Source organism: Candida parapsilosis, contig 006110, assembly GCF_000182765.1.
Source record: "Candida parapsilosis strain CDC317 annotated contig 006110".
Lineage (NCBI taxonomy): Eukaryota > Fungi > Ascomycota > Pichiomycetes > Serinales > Debaryomycetaceae > Lodderomyces > Lodderomyces parapsilosis.
The window spans coordinates 103,048-125,832 of NW_023503284.1; the positions used below are offsets into that span (position 1 = coordinate 103,048).

Sequence of the window (22,785 nt, forward strand, 5' to 3'; positions counted from 1 at the left end):
TTTAATTTACAGTAATTTCGTCGACATCGTTTGTGTTGGTCGTCAGGGGTTCACAAAACATATGAGACTATTTAAATGTACTCATATATATTCTACAAACAATCATTCACCGTGTATAGATTTTACGAAAAAGAGCGCTGACGTACAAAACAAAATTGTGTCAATACCTAAAACTCGTATTTACATCATTTACATCATTTACCAATTGTTGGTGTTCCCGGGTTTCAAACGGGCACAAGGATTTCTCACCAATGATTATAAGAAGTTATATACGTTGCTGTTCGATAACTATGTACTTTAAACAAAAGCGTATTTTGCTGGAATGTTGATTGCAGACTTTGTCAGTTTTGTCCTTTGTTGCAAAAAATCAAAAGAGCGTGTACCTTCGTACTAAAAAAAAAGTGAGACACGAATATTGCTGTTGACGCTTCGTCTCAAAACGGTTAATTTTTTTTTTCCCACTTGGCAACATCGATATATCTTGCTCGCATCGGTACTAAGTCGCGCAATACTATATACAGGACTGGTAGCGTAATGGCCACAAGCTCAGCGTTGCTCGATGTGCGAAAACTTTTCACCTTTCGATGATCCTAATTAACTTTGTTGGTGTTCGTACAACTAACACCAGCTAAACATACAAATAACATAGGCTGATTTCACAACTGACATACGCTGGTCGAAGGTATTAACTGATATTTACAGATATAATAAAAGGTTGGTCCACTTCAAACGCAAACTACAATTAAACAAAAACAACATACATCAATTCATTTTTTGTCACAACAAAACATATCATGGAACAAGTCCCCACCAAGCAGTTATTTGTTAGACCAATCAGAGATGACGTCCGGGAGGACGATCTTATCGAATTTTTCTCGACAGCAGCACCAGTTGTCGAAGTGCGTCTTATGCAGGGCTACGCATTTGTCAGTTTTCAGACTGAAGACGAAGCTGATGCTGCTTTAAAGAAAATGGACGGTCAAGAGCTTAATGGGGAGCAACTCCAAGTGGAGTTTGCAAAACCTAAAAAAGAGGTTCATCGAGTAAAGCTTACTGGTTTGATCGATGGTACGGCTTGGCAAGATATTAAAGACTTTGTTAGAGACAAAACTGGCACTGAGCCAAGTTTTGTCAGAGTCTTTACGAATGAATCTGGTACTGTTTGTGATTTACAGTTTGAATCTAGAGATGACTTAGAAAAAGCCATTCCATTGTTGGATAAGTCTACGTTTGGCGAGGTCACTATTGGTGCTGAAGAAGACACTTCCCCATATGTTCCACCCCCAAGAAGAGGTGGTTTTAGAGGTGGAAGAGGTGGTTTCAGAGGTGGTTTTGATCGCGGATACGGCGGTGGAAGAGGTGGTTTTGATCGTGGATATGGTGGTGGAAGAGGTGGCTTTGATCGTGGATACGGTGGCGGAAGAGGAGGCTATGGTGACAGAGGTGGATTCAGAGGAGGAAGAGGTGGTTATGGTGACAGAGGTGGATTCAGAGGAGGAAGAGGAGGTTATGGTGATAGAGATGGTGGCCGCAGAGGAGGATACGACCGTGGTGGGTATGAGGACAGACAAGGCTCTTCATACCACCGTGAGAGATCTCCTAACAGATTCTAAAGGAACGGAACGGGGCTGTTTGATCTGTCTATTGATTTCTTTTATCCGATATTGAAGTGTTTACCAAATTTGTCTATTGTTTTGTTTTTCTATCCTTATTGAAGTGTTTACCAAATTTGTCTATTGTTGTCTTTTTTTTTTATCCAATACCGAAGTGTTTACCAGATTTTTGTTAGTTTAAAGTGAAACTCCATTTTTATATTCTGAAAGAAAGATTTGTCCGAATGATATAAACTATTCTAGGGAAATCGATCAATGCGGTTGTCAAGTAAGTTTGGCAATCGATTCGTTGTTTTCGTTTAGTTTGTATCATCCAAGAGGCAATTGCAAACTTGAACCGTTATGTATATTCCTACACAGGCACAAGAGACTTCCCCACTATGCCACCCCTCCACCAAACAAGAATATCTCCTTGCGGTTGTCGCCGTATACATCGTCGTGTTTACCCCAGTTGCCAGTCATGACAATACATCCTCCATGCAATGTCTTATTGAAGAAATCGGACAACAATTGTGTTTGTTTTAGCGATAACAATTCATCCTGTAATGAATGGACAATGTAGATGGTAGTCTTTGCATCAATCATGCTGGCATTGGAAGTGTACGTCGCTGGTGCTAATTTGCCATTGTTAATCAAAATCGGATTGGATAATGAAGTCAATGCAATTAGTTTTGCGTCAGGGTACGCTTCATTAATGAACCAGGGGGCATATTGGGGATACTCTTCAATTAGTTCCGGCAAGTCATAAATACCATCGAGAAACTTGACTGATGTAAAGTACAATTGGTCCAGCTTGATCAACTCATCAAGTCGGGCAATTAGGTTCTCGTTATCTTCAAGTAGGTGTAATTCATCAGCAACTAACAAATCACCAAACTCACCATAGTTCTCATCATCAGGATTCGACAGTACGTAAAAATCGAAAGCTTCACTGAAATGGTATTTGAATTGTAAGAATTGAAGAATCATAGTAGCCCCCACTGAGTAACCTAATAAATGCTTCTGTTGGGTCTTGAAATTGGTAGCAATATAAATGATAGCTCTGGCTACATCAACCAAATGTAAGGGATGTTTCACTCTCTGTGACGTCAATCGATAATTGATGCCAATGAATGTAGACTCTGGGGTGGTGTTGGCAACTGGTGCTAATTCGTCAAACGTGTTTTTGGGATCTTTCCAAGCACCGCCGTGAATATAAATGTACGTGTGTTTATTATCAGGGTTGTAGTTCCATACTTTGATTTGCTGCAATTCGTCATTCCCATAACTGTATGTAGACATTGTCGAAGAAGTGGTAGTGGTGGGGATTGTTTATTTTATCATTGTGCATGTGCGGTTGTATGCAGGTATCGCGAAAGACTCTTGAAAAATTTTCTTTTCAATGACATTACCAGAGCCATTACATCGACACAACTACTACACACCTCCCTTTCCCAATGTCTTCCGGAATAATAGAATCATGGGCTGATGCAGGAGACGAGTTCTCAGCCCCACCAGATATCATAAACAACCCTGATGGGACTAAGACGGTAATCACATTCAGAACCAATCAAGAAGGTAAAAAAGTGAAAATAACACAACGTATTAAAGAAGTTAAAGTTCAAGAAAAAGTCCACCCTTTGATTGCCAAACGTAAAAACTGGGCCAAATTTGGTAAAGAAAAGAATAAACCACCAGGACCAGATACCAGTACAACTCAATTGGGGGAAAAAGTTGAATTGAAATTGGGATTATCATGGAAACAAGCTGAGAAGAAAGAAGAAGAAGATAAGCAACAAGAAAGAGCATCTGCTGTTTCGATACAGACCATTAAATGTAGAGTGTGTGGTGGTGATCATTATACTTCTAAATGTCCATTTAAAGATACTTTAGGAGCAGCGGCTGGTTTAACTCCAACAGGAACTACACCAGAACCAGGTCAAGAAGGTGGCGCGGATGCAGGTAAAGGTGCAGGAGATGGTACAGCACCAGGAAGGTATATTCCAAGACATTTGAGACCAGACGCCAGTGGAAACTTGCCATCAAGAGAAGCAAGAGATGATTCAACTACATTGAAGGTATCACAATTGAATAGTTTTGTTGATGAGGATATGTTGAGGAATGAATTGTTTGCTAGGTTCGGACCATTGGAAAGAGTTGTTGTTGTTAGAAATAGAGAAACTGGTGAAAGTAGAGGGTTTGCTTATGTTAGTTTTGCTACGGAAGAAATTGCTCAAAGAGCATTGGATTTGTTGAATGGTAAAGGTTACCATTCGTTGATTTTACGTTTGGAATGGTCTAAAAAGAAGAAGCCAACGTAAGGGAGACACCGTGTTGGTATGGGCGTGACCTGTAAAGCGGACTACTCAGAAATCAATGGACTGGTGCTGTATAGTCAAAACGGTAATTGCATTTATCTTTTATAGTCAGTTGTAACGAGGGCATCGTATACGATCCTAGCTGTAGAGCAATTCCTAAGTTTTGGTAAGCTTAATAATGGCGTTATATCTGTACATTCTTCTCTAATTTAGACTACACGTAAGACATACGAGTTATTGCATTACTCGGGTTTCGGGAAAATCATTTGAAAGTTTGGGGTGCCAAAGTCGAGCGTGATTCAAAGTTGAGTTGGCCATCCGTTGCCAAGACGGAATGACATTATACAAAAAACTTGCTTTTTCTGATGTTGCTACAAGATCCAAGGATTGCTATTGCGGAAGATCAGGATTAAAGAATGCGGAGAAGGAATCAAACTTATGAGCGACAAATCTATTTAGATGATACATCAACGTACAACTAATATACAAATTTTGAAATCCCATAATTTCGGATTAGCCACGATTCGTGTTTCTTGCTCTTGTCTCGAGCAATCATTCCTTTGTGAGATATAAAGTATACTTTGTCATAACAGTGATATACCAAATCGAAGTAATACTCTACTTTCCTACTACCCTGGTTCGAAAATCTCGGCACTGTGATATACAGACCTGGGTATGCTCTACAAATGCGGTGTTAGGTACGAGAAACCCGGTCTTGAGCATGGTTGAAACTCGGTGATATCTGTGCTGAACGCGGTACTAATGAACGAACGATATTCGATCTTTCCATTATGGCTTCTGGAAATAATACACCTTGTACTGAACTGTTGATGCGTGTCTCTGGCTTCAATTTGTGTTGACTTCGTTTAATATGCAATGATAAACGACAATGATGCTGGGTTTCAAGAAATTCTTGGCCCGAGTTATAGAACAACATTAGATGCGGACATAGCAGTAGAGCACAGAAACACGGCTAATTAGACTTCTCTTGCGAGCCAAGAAGTAAATGAAAAACGAAGCAGTCTTTGGAGAGAAGACTAAGTAAGATAACGGTCTTTTGAGCTGGTGCTGTTTAGGCATTGGATCCACCATGTCAGCTTCGGTAATGTTTTTCATCTACAAAAGTATATGTAAAGTGTATTGTGTGTTTCGGAGTTAACAAAAACATCAACCTCTTGCCGATAAATCTTTACTAAGTTCCACCCGGGGATTAGTAGCTAATAATAAATATTTTTTTTGTTCTGTACTTTCGGAGTTTAGCTCAAATGTGTGCAAACATGCGAGTTCCCGTGTTTGTCCCCCGTTGCCGAAGAAAAACTAGCTGTAGAGCCCATCTGAGGTGAGGAATATAGTGATGGTTAATAGAAATTTCTAAAGGGTGATTCTTGTTGGCTCTAACATCGTACACTAAATCACAATTCAGTTTGTGTTCCAGATAGTACAGGGTTATGAGTATATATATATATATAGTCACAGTAGTAAGAATTGTATTGCTGTCACACATTTTTCTTAATCTTTTTTGCAACAGCCTTATTACACACAGCCAACACAACCAACACACAACAAAACTCAGCCATTTGAGTGGCAGAACCAATATATTAATATACTACTACTACTTCCCTTGTTACGTTCCCATCTCTTTCGTAACTATATTCTACTCCTTGGTCGGAAAGTGTGGAAAAGACAACTATAAATAGAAACATAATAGGCTTGTCGTATACGAAGAAAAAACAGTTTCAAGAGAAAAAAGAACAATAGCAAACTTACACTCCAATTTCAGGTTTACAACAGGATTAACAGGAGTATAACTACAAGCATATGATATAAAAACACCCATAACTACGACAACTCCAACTTATCAACTGTATTACCCTCCTTGTACAATTCTAAAATACCACTCCCACTCAACAATGGTTCAATCTGTTACTCCACTGTCACCGAATTCAACCATTGGTTCAAGCAGTTCCAAAAAGAACAACTTGTTAAACTTATTCAGCAAACGAAAAGGGGGAAGTAAAAGTGGTAACTCTGGTAGTGCTGGTGACGTTTCCAAACCATCTAGACTGGGATCACTAAAGTCCACCATTGGTTCCAGAAGCAGGTCAAAGGGAGACAAGTTACAAAAGATATCTACTCGCGGAAGCAGTCGGAGTAGGAAAAGAGATTTGTCTGAAGGAAGAGACTTTTACGTTGATGATGGAGACTCCTTGTTATACAATGATGAAGATGATGATGATGAAGACATTGGTGATGACACAAACACTTTGGGATACGCTTCTGACACATCACTGGGTGCATCAATAGGTAGATCACCTTCCATGTTGAGCAGGATCAAGTCCAATGGGTACAACAACAAACGATCAAGTACTATACTAAACCACAATGTTGATGAAAAAGTTGCATTCCCCAACTTGGATCAAATTATACGCGATTCAAACATGATACTACCTATAACCAGCGAAGAGGAAGCACCATGGAATGGGTTAACTTATGAATCTTTCTTGATACCAAAATACGTTAAAACTTCACGTCACACAAAGAAAAGCCCCAAGATTATAAACAACTTATTTCTTGCTCAAGAGTTGAATGTTGACAATTATAAAGCAAACAATGCCAGTATCAAGTCAAATGAAAGCAGTGATACGGAACAAGATCATCTAAATCTGCACCTGCGTCTGCATCTGCATCTGGAAAGTGAAGAATATGCATCATCTGACAATCCCGGATACGAAAAATATGGCATTGGCAAAGAAGTATTTGTTATGAAGTTTAGTAAGGATGGGAAATATCTTGCTGCTGCTGGAAGAGATGCAGTGATTCGTATTTGGAAAGTTATATCTTCACCTTTGGGGAGATTGGAGTACAACCAGAATGAACGCGATACCAGTCCTGTTCGAAGCAATAAACGCGATGCCGTGTTTGATTCAGCACCAGTTTTCCACAAGACACCCATTGAATTGCGTGGCCACACTAGTGGTATCATTTCACTAGCTTGGAGTAAAAATAATTTTCTCATTACTGGAAGTATGGACAAAACTGCCAAACTATGGCATGTTGATCGACCAAATTGTTTACAAACATTTCAACATCAAGATTTTGTCACTTCTGTGGAATTCCATCCATTGGATGATCGATTCTTTTTAAGTGGGTCTTTGGATAACGAGGTTAGATTGTGGTCCATATTGGAGAAATCAGTGTCATATTGGAGAAATTTGGGTGAAGAGGTATTGGTGACGGCATTGGCATTCACCCCTGATGGATTGCATTGTATGGTTGGAGGGTTTAATGGATCAATCTTTGTGTTGGAAACTAAAGGATTGCATGTTGTCCATCGAGCTGAAATCAAAGAGAGGTCGATAGTTCATGCATTCCACGAACGAGGTGGCAATAAAATCACTGGAATTGAAGTTTTCCACAATCCCAATCATGACCCAGCTAATTCAAACCTTGATGTATCATTTGATCAATGGAATGTTCTTATAACTACCAACGATTCACGAGTGAGAATGATTAGTACTGCCAAAAAGAAGTTGATTACTCGTTTTAAAGGGTTGACAAATACATCATCATCAATAGCTGCATCAATTACTCAAAATCATAAATATATAATCTCAGGATCGGAAGACCATTACTGTTATGTTTGGGAAAACAATAATCGAATCATCAACAACAAGATCAAACAATCACTTAAGGAGTTTGTCATTGATGGGAAACAAACAATGAGTGATTTCCATCACAAACATGAAAAGTATTCCAAATTGTTTCACTCAAACAAGTTGATTGGTAAATTGCTTGACAGTGGATCTGATGATGAAAACTTGCGTCATGATTTCGTTGCTAATGAAAATAATAGTTATGCATGCTTTCATGCTCATCATTCTAGATGCAATGTGGCGGTGTTTGCACCAGATTCAACGAAGACGTTGCTCGGCTTATCTGATGATTTGATTTTCGATTTAAAGAAACGAGGTGAGGCATGCAAGATGGATCCTAGTTTATGTGCTTCTGCAGCTGCGCCTGAGAATTATGGTAAAGAATGTGCTCGTTTCGATGAAGGTCCAGGAGAAGGGGATATTATTGTCACTACTGACCAATACGGATTGATCAGAGTGTTTCGTCAGGATGTTGCTAGTTCCTACAGGAGACAGTTTATTGACTTGTACAAAAAATGTCATGCTCAGAATAAATCATCAGTTTTACTTTCACCCGAGTCGAATTCGATTAAATCGAGTGGCGCTAATAGTCTTAATATAGGCGGCGGTGGCGGTGGTAGTGTTAATGGAGGTGCAGCACCAAACGGAGGCGGTGGTCTTGGTGTAGGTGTACCTAATGGCAGTATTGGTCACAATTTCCGTCCATCGAGAAAACTACTGGGTAGTGAAAAATTTGGTCTTTCAAGAAACTTTGACTCATCACGATCAATAAGTTCAATACTTTCTTCAAAAAGAGGGTTGAGTGCCACTGATATTAGTCAAACATTGTCGCATAATGGTCAATACAGACCACATCCAGTTCCATCAATGCCATCTTCAACATCAACATCCACCATAAAACAATCATTGACTACTGATCCATTCAATGCAAGTTCAACATCATCCAATTATACATATCAACGACAACGAGCAGCTCCTTTATCGCCACCTAATCACCAAATTTTCAATCAACCTGACATTCCTATACATTTAGATCCATCTGATGAAGAAGAAGATAATGAGTTCGATCATATGGATAGTGATGCGACAAGTACTACTGAAATTGACAACACTTCTTCAGCAATGGTTGATGGTGGTGCTAGAAGAAAAGGTGGTGATAGTTATTCAACATTGAGTAATTTGGAGAGTGCCAATCCCAATGGACCAGTGGTGGGCAGTCGAGAAGAAGTGTTTCCAAGCTTGAAAAAAGTATCCAATCAACAACAAACACATGCACCTCCTCCCCCACAGCATCAATTTCCACACCAGCATGTTCTGCGTGGTGGATTCAAAATGCCCGCTCCACCAGTAACACCGCCAGCTGGTAACCAAATGCATCATGCACATCCACCACATAATAATAGTGGATTTGGATTACATTCTAATGGTGGTAATAGCAACTCTATCCCTAGAGGATCCGCAACTGCTACATCGGCCACATCAGCTGGAGGAGCACCCTTGGCTTCGCCAGTAACATCTACTACACCAACACCAACGCCCATTCAATCGTCATCCTCATCAAAGCCATACCCAATTTCACCCAAACCAGTACCTGCTACTAATGGAGCAACTTCGCCACAAGTTCCCCAAATCATCTTGCCTGATGCGTCATCACCGTCACCATCACCATCGCCCATGGCTGGCCAACCTCAACAACATCATCAACCACATCAACCACATCATCATGAACCACAACTCACACCCGATTTGCATTCGCAAATTAGTCGTGTATCGATTCACTCAACTGGTGATGCACCACACTCATAAAACCTATACAGTGTATTTTCAACTGTTTTCTTTGCGCTTGTGATTATTTATTTTACGTGTATGTATATAGATAGTACATTTTATTAGTATACATTAGCAGATAAAAACAATGTAAATCTCCTTCGTGACGCCTAGCCGGACCAGAATTGGTATTCTTTTGGTTTTGCAATACTTATAGGCCCAGAATCAACACCATCTTTATCACCACTACCTTCTGCACGATCCACATCCATTGCATTCTCTTCATTGGCCTTGTCGCCATCTCCCCCATCTTCACCAGTACTGCCTTTACTGGTTTCAGAATTAACATCACTGATTTTAACTGGTTTCATTAAATCAGACAATATATCACTCAATTCTGGTCTCTCTTGTTTCAACTTTGCCACTTTGTTCAATTGCACCCATCGATTCAATTGTAAAGACTGACGTTCTGACTCCAATTGATTGGTAATGGAAATCAATTGTTGTTGTAATTGATCAACTTTGCTTAGTTTTAAATTGACTTTTTCGACAGTGAGGTCAATAATTTGGTTAATGAGGGATAATTGCTCTTCATTGGCTTGTGATTTGTACTCGGTGGCATTGGATTGAAGTAACTCTTGTCCATTGTTGGATTGGATTAGTTTGGCAACAATTTCCTCAACTAGAGTCAATTTATCCAACTTGTCACCAGCAGCACTACCACCATTCAGTCGCAACAGATCTCCAGGAGCTATCAATTTGTGTAAAAACTTATCTTCAATGGGCAACTGTATAAATTTCTTCAAACACTGCTCCTTGGTCTTTGTAACTACATGTTCGGCAATCTTGTTCCATTGGTTTTGAACATTAACATTGATATTAGATCCAGCAGTGATTAAATTGTTATTTGTTGATTCAAAAGTGCCAAACATTTCAATACCTTCCAACAATAATAAAATCTCTTGTTCAGTCCATAAATCATTGGCTTCTTCTGCCACTTGTTTGAATTGGACAAAATCAGATGATGCGAAATTCAGCGGGAATAAACCTTGATCATAACATATTGAACACAATATACTGGCGTTATTGATGGTGGAGTTGGGGTTGTATGAATATGATTTAAGCTTTAAATTGTGGTACCTCACTTCAGTTGCATCTTTGCCGCAGATGCTACATGAATAAGAAACTTTATGTTGAGGTTTGAATTCAAATTTGGTTTCTCCTGTGGAGTATACATTTCTTCTGATTTCCATATTCAATGACAATGGGGCATCCAATGGCTCCTTCTTGATTGTGGAAATAGATCCTTGTTGTGACGCATTGACAGTCGTCTCATCAGCGGCAGCTTTTTGATCAATGACTTTTGCATCCTCTGGTACATACGGAACCAACCCATCAGGTGCATCCAATGTAATTTGAAAATGTCCCGTATACTGAGGTCCCAATATAGTTGATTTAGTCTTTGGATCAATCTGGTAATTGATCAACCCCCATTTTTCCAAGAATTGATGAATTCGGATAATATTTGTTACATCACCAGCCAAATTTCTTCGAATTGCAGTAATGGTTAAATATTCCTTGGGATTTAATCTGAATGTGTTTACAATGAAATCTCGAATATACTTGTATGATTTCGGTGTCTTGTATATGGAATCCTCACTAAAGAAATCGGGGAAGGATTTCTTTTCTAATGGATGGATCTTGTTTAAATTGAACCATTTGGCAAATGACGGGATGATAACATGTTGTGTTTGGTCAACCAAGTATTTACGAGCTTTCTCTTGAAACTCCTTTTGTAATTGTTCAACATCAACCAAGTTTGGTTTCGATTCTTGTGGTTGAGTCTCTGTAGTTGGCTGGTTGTCTATTACTGGCGTAGACCCATTCTCTTGTGCACTTGGTTCAACACTAGACATGGTGAAAAAAGTGGTATGCGTAGGTTCTATTGATTCGTAAGATCCGTCGTGTATGCTCAATATCTGCAGTTTGTATCAACCTTTTTCAACGCTTCCGACAGCCGAACTTTCTTTGTTTCTGTTCCGTTTTGGATTTGACATTGGCAAAGAAAACAGAACTGAATTTTTTTTTTCTCCCTCTACCAACAATTGTAGCAAAGTACACTACCACTATGCAGGCGCTACCATTGTTTAGATTTCACCCGACGCGTGTTGTGGTTTATTCAACCACACGAAAAATCCCATATTTTGCAACGGAGACCTCTTTATGATCTACACAGTTACATCCCAGCACTCATTATGTCAACCACTAGTAGAAGACTGACCAGATCGAGGAATAAGAAAACTGTTCATTACGATGAGTCTAGTGATGTAGATCAAGATGAAGATGCTTATATCCCATCTGAACAGGATAAAGAAAATGCCCCAAATCGTGTTGCCAAATCCGCCAACAAGAGAAGGAAAGCAGCCTCAAACAATGCAACCACTTCAAAGAAGCAAAAGACAAGATTCGGTGCAGAGCAACCACACCAGAGGAGGAACGGAAAAGGCAGCAACACCCGAGAACCACAATTGGATGACGATTGGGAGGAGAATTACTTGTATCAAGCATTATCCAGCCCCGAGATCAATGTCCTTGATCTTGCACAGGAATGGATTGAAACATACGAAGAGGAAGAATTTACACTGAGTAGTACCGACTCAAGCACTATCCCCTTGTTGATAAATTTAATCTTGAGAAGTTGTGGTTCATTTCATCTTTTCCAACCTCATGATTTAACCAATTTAGAAAGTGCTGAAAGTACAGTTGAAGAAATAACATTGGCATTCGGTAATCAGTCAACCCACAAATTCCCATTTAAACTTGTTCCTGTTTTTAAAAAGAATGTGTTGCTGTTTTTCCAACATATTATTGAAATTAGTCATGAGAAGGGATTGTTGTATCCCCTGTACAATCAGCGGCGGAGATGCAGTAGCGATGATGATGATGACGACAGCGTTCTGAAACTGTCACAATTGATGTCATATTTGATAACTTGGGTGACTAGTCTTTCCACATCTGCAATTAGAGCATTGCGTTATACCAGCACAGAAATATCTGTGGTTATTCAATTAGAATTGAGCAAGATTGGAAAGTCAATCACCACTAATGTTGCTAGATCAAGAAAACAGTTGCAAAAATTGACAGATGAGAGATCCACTAAATACAAGACCATCAAATCAACTATTTCAAACTACGAATCTCAATTGGAAACTTTGAATGAATATTTCGAGGACATTGCTTCAACTGTTGTTTCACAAAGATACAAGGATTTTGATCCACAGATTAGATTAATTGTGGTAAAATACCTAATTGATACGGTAATCACTTTTCCATCATATTTCTGTCAATCGCAGTTTTTGAAATATTTTGGCTGGTTGTTGTCTGACCCTGTTAATCACGTACGCAATGAAATAACTCGTGACTTGTTGAAATTGTACAAGTTGAACAAGAACGAGGATATTGTTCACGGATTGACTCAGTTTTCCTCCAAATTTAAACCACAATTCATTGCCATGTGTGAAGTTGACATTGATTCTAATGTACGTACCAACTGTTGTGGTATATTGACGGAGATGATCAAGATGGGATTTCTTGACGGTGAGGACAGGCATTCGGTTATAAAACTGTTTCCATTTGATTCATTGACGAAATTGAAATTACAAAATGAATTTGTTAAATTTGTTCAGCTGGCTACAGAGGAGAATGTGAGTCAAATTTTGGAAAAGAATCAATTGGTTTTGGAGAGGGGGAAATTTGTTTTACGTGATCATGATGTAAGGGATATCTTGCTAATCAAAGTGTTGATACAAGAATTGAGTTTTCTTGTTCAACAACAAAAGCCATTGGCTGTGATTTTTCAGTCAGTGGGCATGAGTCAGGTGTATGCGACACGATTGAGATTGTTTCTTGATTATTTATTGACTGATATTGCCGATTTGCGAAAGGAAAAGAGCGAGGCGGATGAAGATAATGTAGAAATGGATGATCCAGATTTGGATGAAATTAGGCAACTAATTCAACTTGATGACTTGGAAAAACTCACCCTCCTTGAGGCCATCCATGGGTTGATCAAAGCAACGATGATGAAAAAAACTGGCAAGAACGGAGGTGCATCCAGAGAGGAAGAAGAGGAAATCAAATCAACCATTATTACCCAATTCATTGACTACATCCCCAAACTACAATCATTTTGTTCGAAATCAAATAATCGATACAAGATTTTCATATCGATATGGCAAGATCTAATTGATGATAAACACAATTCTATATTCAATTATTATATCAAATTGGACAAACTTGATGAATATGAGGCAATGATTATGTCGGTATTGCAATACTACTATGAGTTCAGTTTAGTTGATGAGTTTCAACCATTTTTTGAAAAATTGTTTAATCTGAGAGGATTAACTGAATCGATCAAATTTGAAATACAAAGAATTGTTAATGAGTTGGTGGAAAATACAACTGTATATCTAAGGGATAATCACGAAGAAGAGCAAGAGCAAAATGAGATGATTGATACTTCAATTGATATGGATCGGGATTTTATTTTATGGACAAATCGCCAAAAACATGTAATCAAACTATGTCGTGAAGTGTCCATCCTTGTGCAAAAGATCAAACTAGTCGGAAACTATGTTAATATAGCCAATTTGGAAAAAATTGATGATTTGGTTTATCAGTTTAATAATCGGATATTCAATAAATTTGATTTAAATGTGGTGCTTAATCAATGGAAACATAATTTCATTTTACAATTGCCCAAGTTTGCCGAGGCATTTATTTCAATTATCGAATTGGTGTTCGTTATTGGGGGATGGAAATTTGAGAAATTGATTGATATACCACAACAAGATCAACATCAAATTGACGTTGAATTGGAATTAGAAATGATTGGTGATGTTGTTTGCAATTTAATTCGATATATCGATGAAATGAAGGAGTTGAATAATGGGAACGACCATACCAAAGAAGATTTGCACCAGTTGGTTGCATTCAGATGTCAATTGATTTATCAATACATCAACTTGATAATCTCATTTCGGTTGTTTTACATCAAGTTTCATGATGATAACAATTTCAAGCATTTCAAAGCATATTTCCGTCTGAATAAATCTGTGATTATGATAAAGCAAGATTTACAAATGGAATTGCTCGAAACATATTTGATAAAGGAGATGCAATTAGCAAGTATTTTGGGGATTCAATTGGAGAGAGATGATGAAGAAGGTGTTCATTATGAGGAATATGTGGAAGAGGAGTTGCAAAAGGAAACTGTAAGCTCGGAAGATGATGAAGATGCTGCATCGTATGACGATGAAAAGAGGCAGCGTCGTGAAAAACAACAACGTCTACAAAAAGCCAAACTAGAACAATTGAAACAAGACAAGACATGGCAATTGGAAAAAGATTTATCGGTATATACTTTGAAATTGATATCATTGATGAAGTTGCAATTGATTTCAAATGATATATATCAAAGATTACAAAAGAATGCTGGAAAATTGGGAGAAGTATACTACAAACTAATCGAGCAAGAGAAAGTTGTTGTCGGTGGGCACGACGATCGCCCTAGTGATGAGCAAGCCAGAAATGGAGATGCATCGACTGACTTGGATATTGATATAGGAGACGGTGCTGATAATACTGAGGCCGGTGGAAATGATATGAGCCGAGATGGAGAGGATGAAGATGTCGATGGTGATAACGAGCAAGATGTGTCAATGGATTTACAATTGGAATTGGTTATGTAAGGTATTGCGTGGAGTCTATATATAAGCCACCGTAGAAAAAGAATCGTGATACATTTCAGCTTGCTTAGCTTTTCGTGTCGTAATCACCAAGCATCTGCGCCAGTAGCAACTTGACGATAACCAGCACGAAAAGCTATCTCGTAAATACTGCTCTCAGTCACACCTTCAAATAAAGTATTTGACGGCGTCCTCATATTTCTTTCACAAGTTCCCCCCCAAATTGACTGGATAATTCACAATTTCCGGTCAATTTGTCTTCCCCATATTGTATTCTCATTGTTGATCTTTAGTACGGATTGACATCACTCTTGCATTCACGACCTCAGTATAATTATCTTCCGAGTGGAAGTATATGCCCGAAATCATGTGACTGTCAGTCCCTTTTTTGTGTGTTTTTGATTGATCTGATAGGCTTGAAAATGACGACACAAAAGCTTTTCTAACTGCCAAGAAAAGTTGTTCAATAAATTAAAAATAATTAAATACCCGAAATACGGATATTTAAAGACCGCCAAGAAAAAATGAGGAGAGCTAATTTTAGTTTTTATGAGTGGCTGCATATTTTTTGGAAACAACAGCCGAATTCTTATTGGTTGAAAAAGCAGCTTTTTGGGGAGCGTAGTAGTTTCCAGTGGTGGTTGATGTTTCCTTCACAACTGAATACCAAGGGCGTCTTCCCCATAGCTTAAGCCCCCCTCGAGATCTTCGGTAAGCCTACTTTATACGATAACCTTAGGAGAACAAAGGAGAGAGAACTTCGGTAGGAAACGAAGTTTAGAAGAAAAAAGACAATAGGTAAGGCGGGTGTTCAGAAGGAGATACAACTTTAACCCGATGTGCATGCTAAATAGTGTGACAGAATGTAGCCATTAATAATTACACAAAGCACTTGGCTGTAAACGATTGTTAATGTACTGATGGTACAAATGTACAATTATTTTTCGTTGGGTTGAGGTGAAATGCATTCAAAAACTTTGTTCAACCAACCAAAACTAATCAAACAATGTGCTTGAAAAACAAAAAGCGGTTCTGTTCTCTATGTATGTTTGTGGATAATCTCTCTATGTGTAATGTTTTGCAAATTTTGACAGATTTATTTCAATAGTTGTCTGGATTTTTCTTAGCATTAAGGGCTAACGTTTATGTTTGGTTATCTTTTCCATCAAAATGTTACAACAAGACCTTGTCCAATCAGAATTTAGTTGATTAATTACAATTACCTATAGCCGTTCATTTCCCCAACTCCTACATTTAGAACAAATTGTTTTTTTTTTTAGACATTGACTTAGCGCAAACCGCCTCGTTCCTACCTATGCATTTAGAGGTAACTACAAACGAGCACAAGGCTATCCATTATGTATCGTGGCTTTCTTATACCAACCACGTGAATAACCTCAGTCTCTGAAGGCATCTTTCTTTTGAAAACACTCTATTGTTTTGTAGTTGGTAATTTCCAAACAATAAAACCTACTTTAGAGATATTTGTGCTTCAAATTTTAACACCTGTTGCAGTTTTCTGCATATGGTAAATTTTATTTTGATTGAATTGATAGTATTAAACGCTGTAATCCCGTATACGAAAAAAAAAAAATGAACCTTTATTACATTATATGCACCTGATATTAAGTTCAATGTAATCCATTTCCCCCCTTGTTTTATCCAATCATATGGATTTGTTACAAAACAAAGTACCTTTAACAATAAACTTTCTATACAACAATAATAATATTGGATACAAAAAACAAAAAAAAAAGTGAGATGATTTTCCAAAGGTGTATTGTTGAATGCACAGTGCTATTCTCTATTTCCAGCCAATTGTAAATTAGTTCGACACATAATGCACAATGTAACCCTTCTCTTCCTTTTTGAAGCGCTTATTGTTAGGAAGAGAACGATATATATATATCTAGAGTAAATTCCAATTTCCCAGATAAAGACAGTTTTAATTTGCTCAACAGTTTTCTTTTCACTTACTACTGCTAGCCGAATACCTGTTAATTAGGTTGCAACACTTGACCCTTACACGTATATCTACTGTTCCGTCACTTTTTTTGGCTGCAAATTGATACCATAGTCAAAGTTAAGTCAGGCTAAGAAAATTTTACTCAACTGTCAGTCCAGGAGAAGGAAAAAAATTTCTTGTCAGGAGAGAGAACCACTAGCTATATTTTTTTTGCAACCACACACTACGATACACTACACTATACTAAGCAATGGTCAACGTCTTCAACGTCCAAATCTTTTTTATCGTGTTTAGAGAAACCTTGGAAGCCGTCATTGTTGTGTCGGTGCTTCTTGCCTTTTTGAAACAAGGTTTAGGTAAATCAACCGATGATCCAAAAGTATACAAGAAATTGAAACGACAAATTTGGTTTGGGGCAATTCTAGGAGTGGTGATTTGTTTGATCATTGGTTGTGCTTTCATCGGTGCCTTTTACGGTTTGGGTAAAGATATTTGGGGTCAATCAGAAGATTTATGGGAAGGTATTTTTTGTATTATTGCCACTGTTTTGATTTCATTGATGGGTATCCCAATGTTGAGAATCAACAAGATGAAGGAAAAATGGAGAGTCAAATTGGCTCAAGCATTGGTTAAGCAACCCAAACCTGAAGATGGTCGCAAGGTTTCTATTTGGGAAAGATTGAGATTGAACAACTTTATTCAACGTTATGCTTTGTTCATCTTGCCATTCATTACTTGTTTGAGAGAAGGGTTGGAAGCAGTTGTTTTCGTTGGTGGTGTTGGTTTGGATAAGCCAGCTACAAGTTTCCCCATTCCAGTTATCGTTGGTTTGATTGCTGGTGTTGCCGTTGGTACCTTGTTGTACTACTTCGGATCCAACTTGTCAATGCAAATCTTTTTGATCATTTCTACTGGTATTTTGTATTTGATTGCTGCTGGTTTATTCTCAAGAGGTATTTGGTATTTCGAAACTTACAAGTATAACCAAGCCACTGGTGGTGACGCTTCTGAAAATGGATCAGGACCAGGTACTTATGATATTGCCAAGTCAGTGTGGCATGTCAATTGTTGTAACCCAGAAACTGATAACGGTTGGGATGTGTTTAATGCCTTGTTGGGATGGCAAAATTCTGCCACTTACGGTTCAGTCATTGGTTACAATGTTTATTGGATTGCCGTCATATGTGTCTTATTGTTGATGCTTTATGAAGAAAAGTACGGACACTTGCCCTTGACTAAGAACTTGACCTTGGTTAAGTTAAATCCAATGTACCATATTAAGGGTAAGAAGAAGTATGAGATGTCAGCTGAAGAGAAAGAGAAGTTGTTTGCTCAAGTCAAATTAGAGGGATTTAATAATGGTAATGGTAATGGTGTTTCTGATGAAGGGTCTGAGAAGTTGATGGAAACTAAATAGTTTATATACTTTTATATATTTTATATAGTTTACTCATAATAAATTCTTTACTTTATTTACGAGTTTATATAGCTTACTCTTTTCAAACTCTACTTTCCACTGTAAGTAATTGACTCTATAACATTGTAGATGTTACATCATTTTACGTGTCTCAAAACGTAAACGACACGACATTGTATTCGTGACAAAAAGTACACGACCATTGTTGCAAAAACATTCGATAATTCAAGATAAGTGAATAATGATTGTGATCTCCTTAGAACAAAAATCAATATCTTTTATGCTATTGATTAAAGTTTCCCACCGGGATCAGTCTCTGTACCTGGATTCATCTGCAAATTTCATAAAAAAATAAATCCCTGTGAAAGAGCTTTTCAACCACAATGTAAACGGTAATGAGTTGTAAAGATGCTACTCTTAGATCAATGACGCGACAAAGAATATAACTCAAATACTTGGAGTCAACGGTTCTTCCCCCCCCTAACATCTTGTCTGAAAGCAAGAGAAGTGTGGAAAAAAGATTATGTTGAAAGAAAAAGAGAGAATTTGCAGCACTGTTTATATCCTCCACGAGAAATTTTCCCCCCACTTGATAGCTGATGTCGTCTATACCGTGTCAAACTGTATACACGTAACTCCTACAAACAATAAAGAATAAAAAATACTCACACGGCAGAGTATACTCATGAATGGTTTACACATTCTGTCCCTGCTCCTAAATACATAGAGCGTCTATTATCAAATTACACACACAGCTACGTCTTTGCCTTGATATACTCAGCAAGCGACAACTTCTTTGTCGGTTTGGTTTCTTCCGTTGTCGACCTTCTACGTTCCTTCGAAGAATGTATTTGCACTTGCAGATGCTTACGACTCAACGGACGTACCTCATCACCTTTCTTTGCATTATCGTTGACTTCACCTTCATTCAAATGCAATTCCTGACAAACTTGCAATTCAATACTAGTTACAAGTTCTGGCATGATAGGAATTGCTAGGTCGTCGACGCTTGAAGTAGTATCATCGGCTTCTTCCGTCTCAGTCGTTACTTGCACCATGGGTTGCGCTTGTTGGCAGGTACGCATTAACAATTCCTGCTTGAAAGGTACCTTAAACAACACTTTAGGTTTGACTTTGGGTTGTGGTTCATTAGCCTCCACTTTCATAGCTTGATCAACTTTCCGTAGTAGCTTTTCCTGTAATTGTCTATCCCGTTCAATCATTCTCTCTTTCCAACTGACAAACTGTCTATTTGGACGTGGCAAAACTAGCTCTTCCTTAGTTTTGGCACCAGTGTTGTTCATTATGGCAGCTTTTCGTGTTGATCTCATCAAATAACTAGTGGCCTTCTTGATCTTGAAAATGGCACAATTGTTGTAGTTGGAATTTGTGGAACAGCCACATTCGACAAATTGTAAAATAGTATCAACATAGGCAATCAAGGCTGATTTGGCATCACTAGTCAAGTTTTCAAATTTTTCAGTGCTGTCTTCATAAAGTCTCAATATCGGATGATCTGGATCCCATTCCCAAGGTAAACGCAATTCTTCATCAGAATTTTCACCCTTCAATACAATCGGTTTCGATGTCACCACAAGAAACTTGAATGTGTTTGTATTTGGGATATACACTGGGCGTATTTTACAATTTGCTGACGACAAACACGATTTTCGGATAAAACGACTTTCATCGCCAACAAACCTTGAATCAATGACAAGTTCAACTGGTTGCTGATCTTTTGACAAGACCGCGGACTTCAAAACTTTTGGTTTAGTGGTCCCCCAAAGTGGGTATTGATTAATCTTGTCGTTACAATAGTCTGTGAAAAAATCAATTTCTCCCAAATATTCAATAATTGGTGTGCCTTCTGGTATAACAAGTGACTCGTCTGCTGTGCTTATAAACAACGAAAGTTTTGAAATCCCGTTAAACCTTTGCTTCTGGTTATCGGTGTACAGTTTAACTTCTATCTTGGTGTTGTTGTAATTCTTTTTCTTTTCAAATCGATTATTGTCTTGAAAATACTTTGCCAACTTTGGTCGAATCAATCTGCTTTTCTGAAGTGACTTAAATTCATTTTCAGACATCACCACGACATTCAACTTCTCTACCTTCTCTTTTGGCAAATTAACGTACTCTTTGTAAAACTCGGTGCCACAATTGGAAAGAAACTTCCGTACACCCTCCCTTTTGTAGTCGTTTTCTCGTAGTTGGTAATACACAGATTGGTAGGGTTCAGCAACCACTCCTTCTTCCAATAGCTCATTATCCTTATTCGGTAAATCCTCATTCACTTCTTGAGGTTCTTCCTCCTTAACTTCCACCTTCTCCTCTGTCTTTCTCTTTTTCTCACCCTTGTCAGAGCTCAGGTGTTTTCTCTTGTTATTCTCAACTTTTGCTTCTTTCATCTTTTCCTCTATTGCTGCCTTCTCTTTTTTTTCCTGTTCTAATCGTTCAGCATTTAACCTAGCCAATGTCTTTTCTCTGGCAATGTTTGGATCAAACTTGTTCCATTTTTGTTGATCACAAAAATAGCACTTGTACTCATCTTCTGGAACCTCTTCTCCATTTTCGTACCCCATGCATACACAGTGCTGCCACCGGAAACATATATCACATTGAATGGTAAACCCATCGTCATCTTCGATTCCACATATACACCCAATGATTCCCGAGTCTTGATCTACTTGATATGTCTCCAAGGGTGGTATCCTCAGATTCTCAACCTGTTTTAATGGGAATGGTATATCAGCCGCGGCAGTCAATGCAGCAGCAGCAAGTACTGCATTATTTCCATCTCTTTCTCCTTTCCTCAAATCTATTCCACGTTCATAAGTTGGACTCATAAGTTTTTGCCCATCTGGTGTTGATCGGCTTCTCTCGTGTGCCCTTTTGAACACACCTTGCTTTGGTAAGTTAGAGGGAGGCGAGGCAGTTTTGCGTGAAGGCATTGATTCTAGTTTGATTTCCGGTTCTGGCTCGGGATCGACATTCATCAAACTACGTATAGAGCTTCGCTTCGGAGCTGGATCTTGTTGTTGAACATTTTGTGATTGGCTTGACGTTGATATGGTGACTATGTGCGACGGCACTTCTTGTTGACTTGCTATTTGTTGTTGTTGTGGTGGTGGTGGTGGTGATGCCGCTGACTCTGTTGGAGAGCGTTGGTGTGCAGCAGCACTGGCAAACATCAACAACGTTGATGCATCCTCTAGTAGCTGTTCTTCGTCTTGATTACCCATAGATTGTTGGAAAAAGAATAGGTTCCAAAGTGTGTTGAATCCTTCGTATAGAAAAAAAAATGAAATTTTGTGTGTTTGTTTGTTTCCCTTGTACGAGGGACATCGTTTAGATTACAATATACTATTTACAAACTATATACATCATCAACTAGACGCCGCCCCATTCTTGTTTTCCTTCAACTTCTCTAAATACTCTAGCTCCTTCTTCAATGTATCCATCGCGTAATATACCTTACTTTGAAGGTAAAATGAGTTACCTTTCTCTTTCGAGTTGACATCAAACAAGTAGTTGTACTTTTCTTCTAGCTTATCAATGGATACCTCGTTCTTCTCTAGATCCAATATCTTCATTGCTTCCTCGGTGGATATTCCTCCTTGAGAGGCAGCTTTGGCTGGCCCACCGGCAGCAGCGCCTGCAGCTGACGCCTTGGCTGCTTGTTTGTATGCCTCCGTGAATGCTCTACCAAATACCGAAGCACCGGTAAATATCACATTTACAAGCAATCTGTGAGCCATGGTGTATATGTTTTGTGATGATTTAGATGAATCAAAGGGCAAAACTTTTGAGCACCCATGACCAAAAACTTTGTCGAGAGATTTTTTTAGAAGAGAAAAAAAGAAAATTCGTACAGGAATTCTGGCATTACGTAAGCTACGATATAACGACATCATCTCAATTGCGATATCGACGTCGGCGTCGACGCCTACTCAACAAATGTTTGTAAAAATGTAGAACCATGTCCAAGAGTGAATTCAATTGTGTAAAAACCACTATCGAGTTGGGCATAAAGTTCGTATCAATCTAAAGAGATGAAACGAGTCAACTACAATGGACGTTTGTTAGACGTTGCTGTAGCTGACTAGCTTGGGTTTATAATCTTTGTAGAAATACAGAAGCAAAGATCACCTACACCTCTGCATCCTACTTTCTCTTATGAATGTAAAAATGTTAATCATTTAGTTAACACTACTGATGTTAAAGAAGAAGAAGAAGAAAAAGTGTGTGTAAAATTTTTACGCAGAAAAAGTTTTTCTTTAAATAAGGATTGTTGTTCCTGCATATAGTGTGTTTTACATCCC

The 22,785-nt window shown here is 38.4% G+C and overlaps 9 protein-coding genes across 9 annotated transcripts; 5 read left to right on the plus strand and 4 right to left on the minus strand. All coding sequences in view use genetic code 12, as the record gives it.

Annotated features, from left to right (window-relative positions):
• Positions 1-794: 794 nt before the first annotated feature.
• Positions 795-1,613, plus strand: NPL3 (mRNA-binding protein; the record flags this gene model as incomplete). The annotated part of the gene is made up of 1 exon (XM_036811807.1): positions 795-1,613. One exon carries the CDS (start codon positions 795-797, stop codon positions 1,611-1,613), a length of 819 nt encoding a protein of 272 aa, XP_036668207.1.
• Positions 1,614-1,991: 378 nt separating this feature from the next.
• On the minus strand, positions 1,992-2,894 carry CPAR2_700520 (arylformamidase; the record flags this gene model as incomplete). Its single annotated transcript, XM_036811808.1, has 1 exon — positions 1,992-2,894. One exon carries the CDS (start codon positions 2,892-2,894, stop codon positions 1,992-1,994), a length of 903 nt encoding a protein of 300 aa, XP_036668208.1.
• A 155-nt stretch (positions 2,895-3,049) lies between these two features.
• On the plus strand, positions 3,050-3,913 carry TIF35 (translation initiation factor eIF3 subunit g; the record flags this gene model as incomplete). Its single annotated transcript, XM_036811809.1, has 1 exon — positions 3,050-3,913. One exon carries the CDS (start codon positions 3,050-3,052, stop codon positions 3,911-3,913), a length of 864 nt encoding a protein of 287 aa, XP_036668209.1.
• Positions 3,914-5,820: 1,907 nt separating this feature from the next.
• On the plus strand, positions 5,821-9,369 carry CPAR2_700540 (uncharacterized protein; the record flags this gene model as incomplete). The annotated part of the gene is made up of 1 exon (XM_036811810.1): positions 5,821-9,369. One exon carries the CDS (start codon positions 5,821-5,823, stop codon positions 9,367-9,369), a length of 3,549 nt encoding a protein of 1,182 aa, XP_036668210.1.
• A 131-nt stretch (positions 9,370-9,500) lies between these two features.
• Positions 9,501-11,246, minus strand: CPAR2_700550 (uncharacterized protein; the record flags this gene model as incomplete). The annotated part of the gene is made up of 1 exon (XM_036811811.1): positions 9,501-11,246. One exon carries the CDS (start codon positions 11,244-11,246, stop codon positions 9,501-9,503), a length of 1,746 nt encoding a protein of 581 aa, XP_036668211.1.
• Positions 11,247-11,585: 339 nt separating this feature from the next.
• Positions 11,586-15,083, plus strand: IRR1 (Irr1p; the record flags this gene model as incomplete). Its single annotated transcript, XM_036811813.1, has 1 exon — positions 11,586-15,083. One exon carries the CDS (start codon positions 11,586-11,588, stop codon positions 15,081-15,083), a length of 3,498 nt encoding a protein of 1,165 aa, XP_036668212.1.
• Positions 15,084-17,296: 2,213 nt separating this feature from the next.
• Positions 17,297-18,463, plus strand: CPAR2_700570 (FTR1 family protein; the record flags this gene model as incomplete). The annotated part of the gene is made up of 1 exon (XM_036811814.1): positions 17,297-18,463. The coding sequence occupies one exon, from the start codon at positions 17,297-17,299 to the stop codon at positions 18,461-18,463; it is 1,167 nt and encodes a 388-aa protein (XP_036668213.1).
• A 755-nt stretch (positions 18,464-19,218) lies between these two features.
• SET3 (histone-binding protein) lies at positions 19,219-21,705 on the minus strand (the record flags this gene model as incomplete). Its single annotated transcript, XM_036811815.1, has 1 exon — positions 19,219-21,705. The coding sequence occupies one exon, from the start codon at positions 21,703-21,705 to the stop codon at positions 19,219-19,221; it is 2,487 nt and encodes an 828-aa protein (XP_036668214.1).
• Positions 21,706-21,849: 144 nt separating this feature from the next.
• On the minus strand, positions 21,850-22,221 carry PAM16 (import motor complex subunit; the record flags this gene model as incomplete). Its single annotated transcript, XM_036811816.1, has 1 exon — positions 21,850-22,221. The coding sequence occupies one exon, from the start codon at positions 22,219-22,221 to the stop codon at positions 21,850-21,852; it is 372 nt and encodes a 123-aa protein (XP_036668215.1).
• Positions 22,222-22,785: the final 564 nt, after the last annotated feature.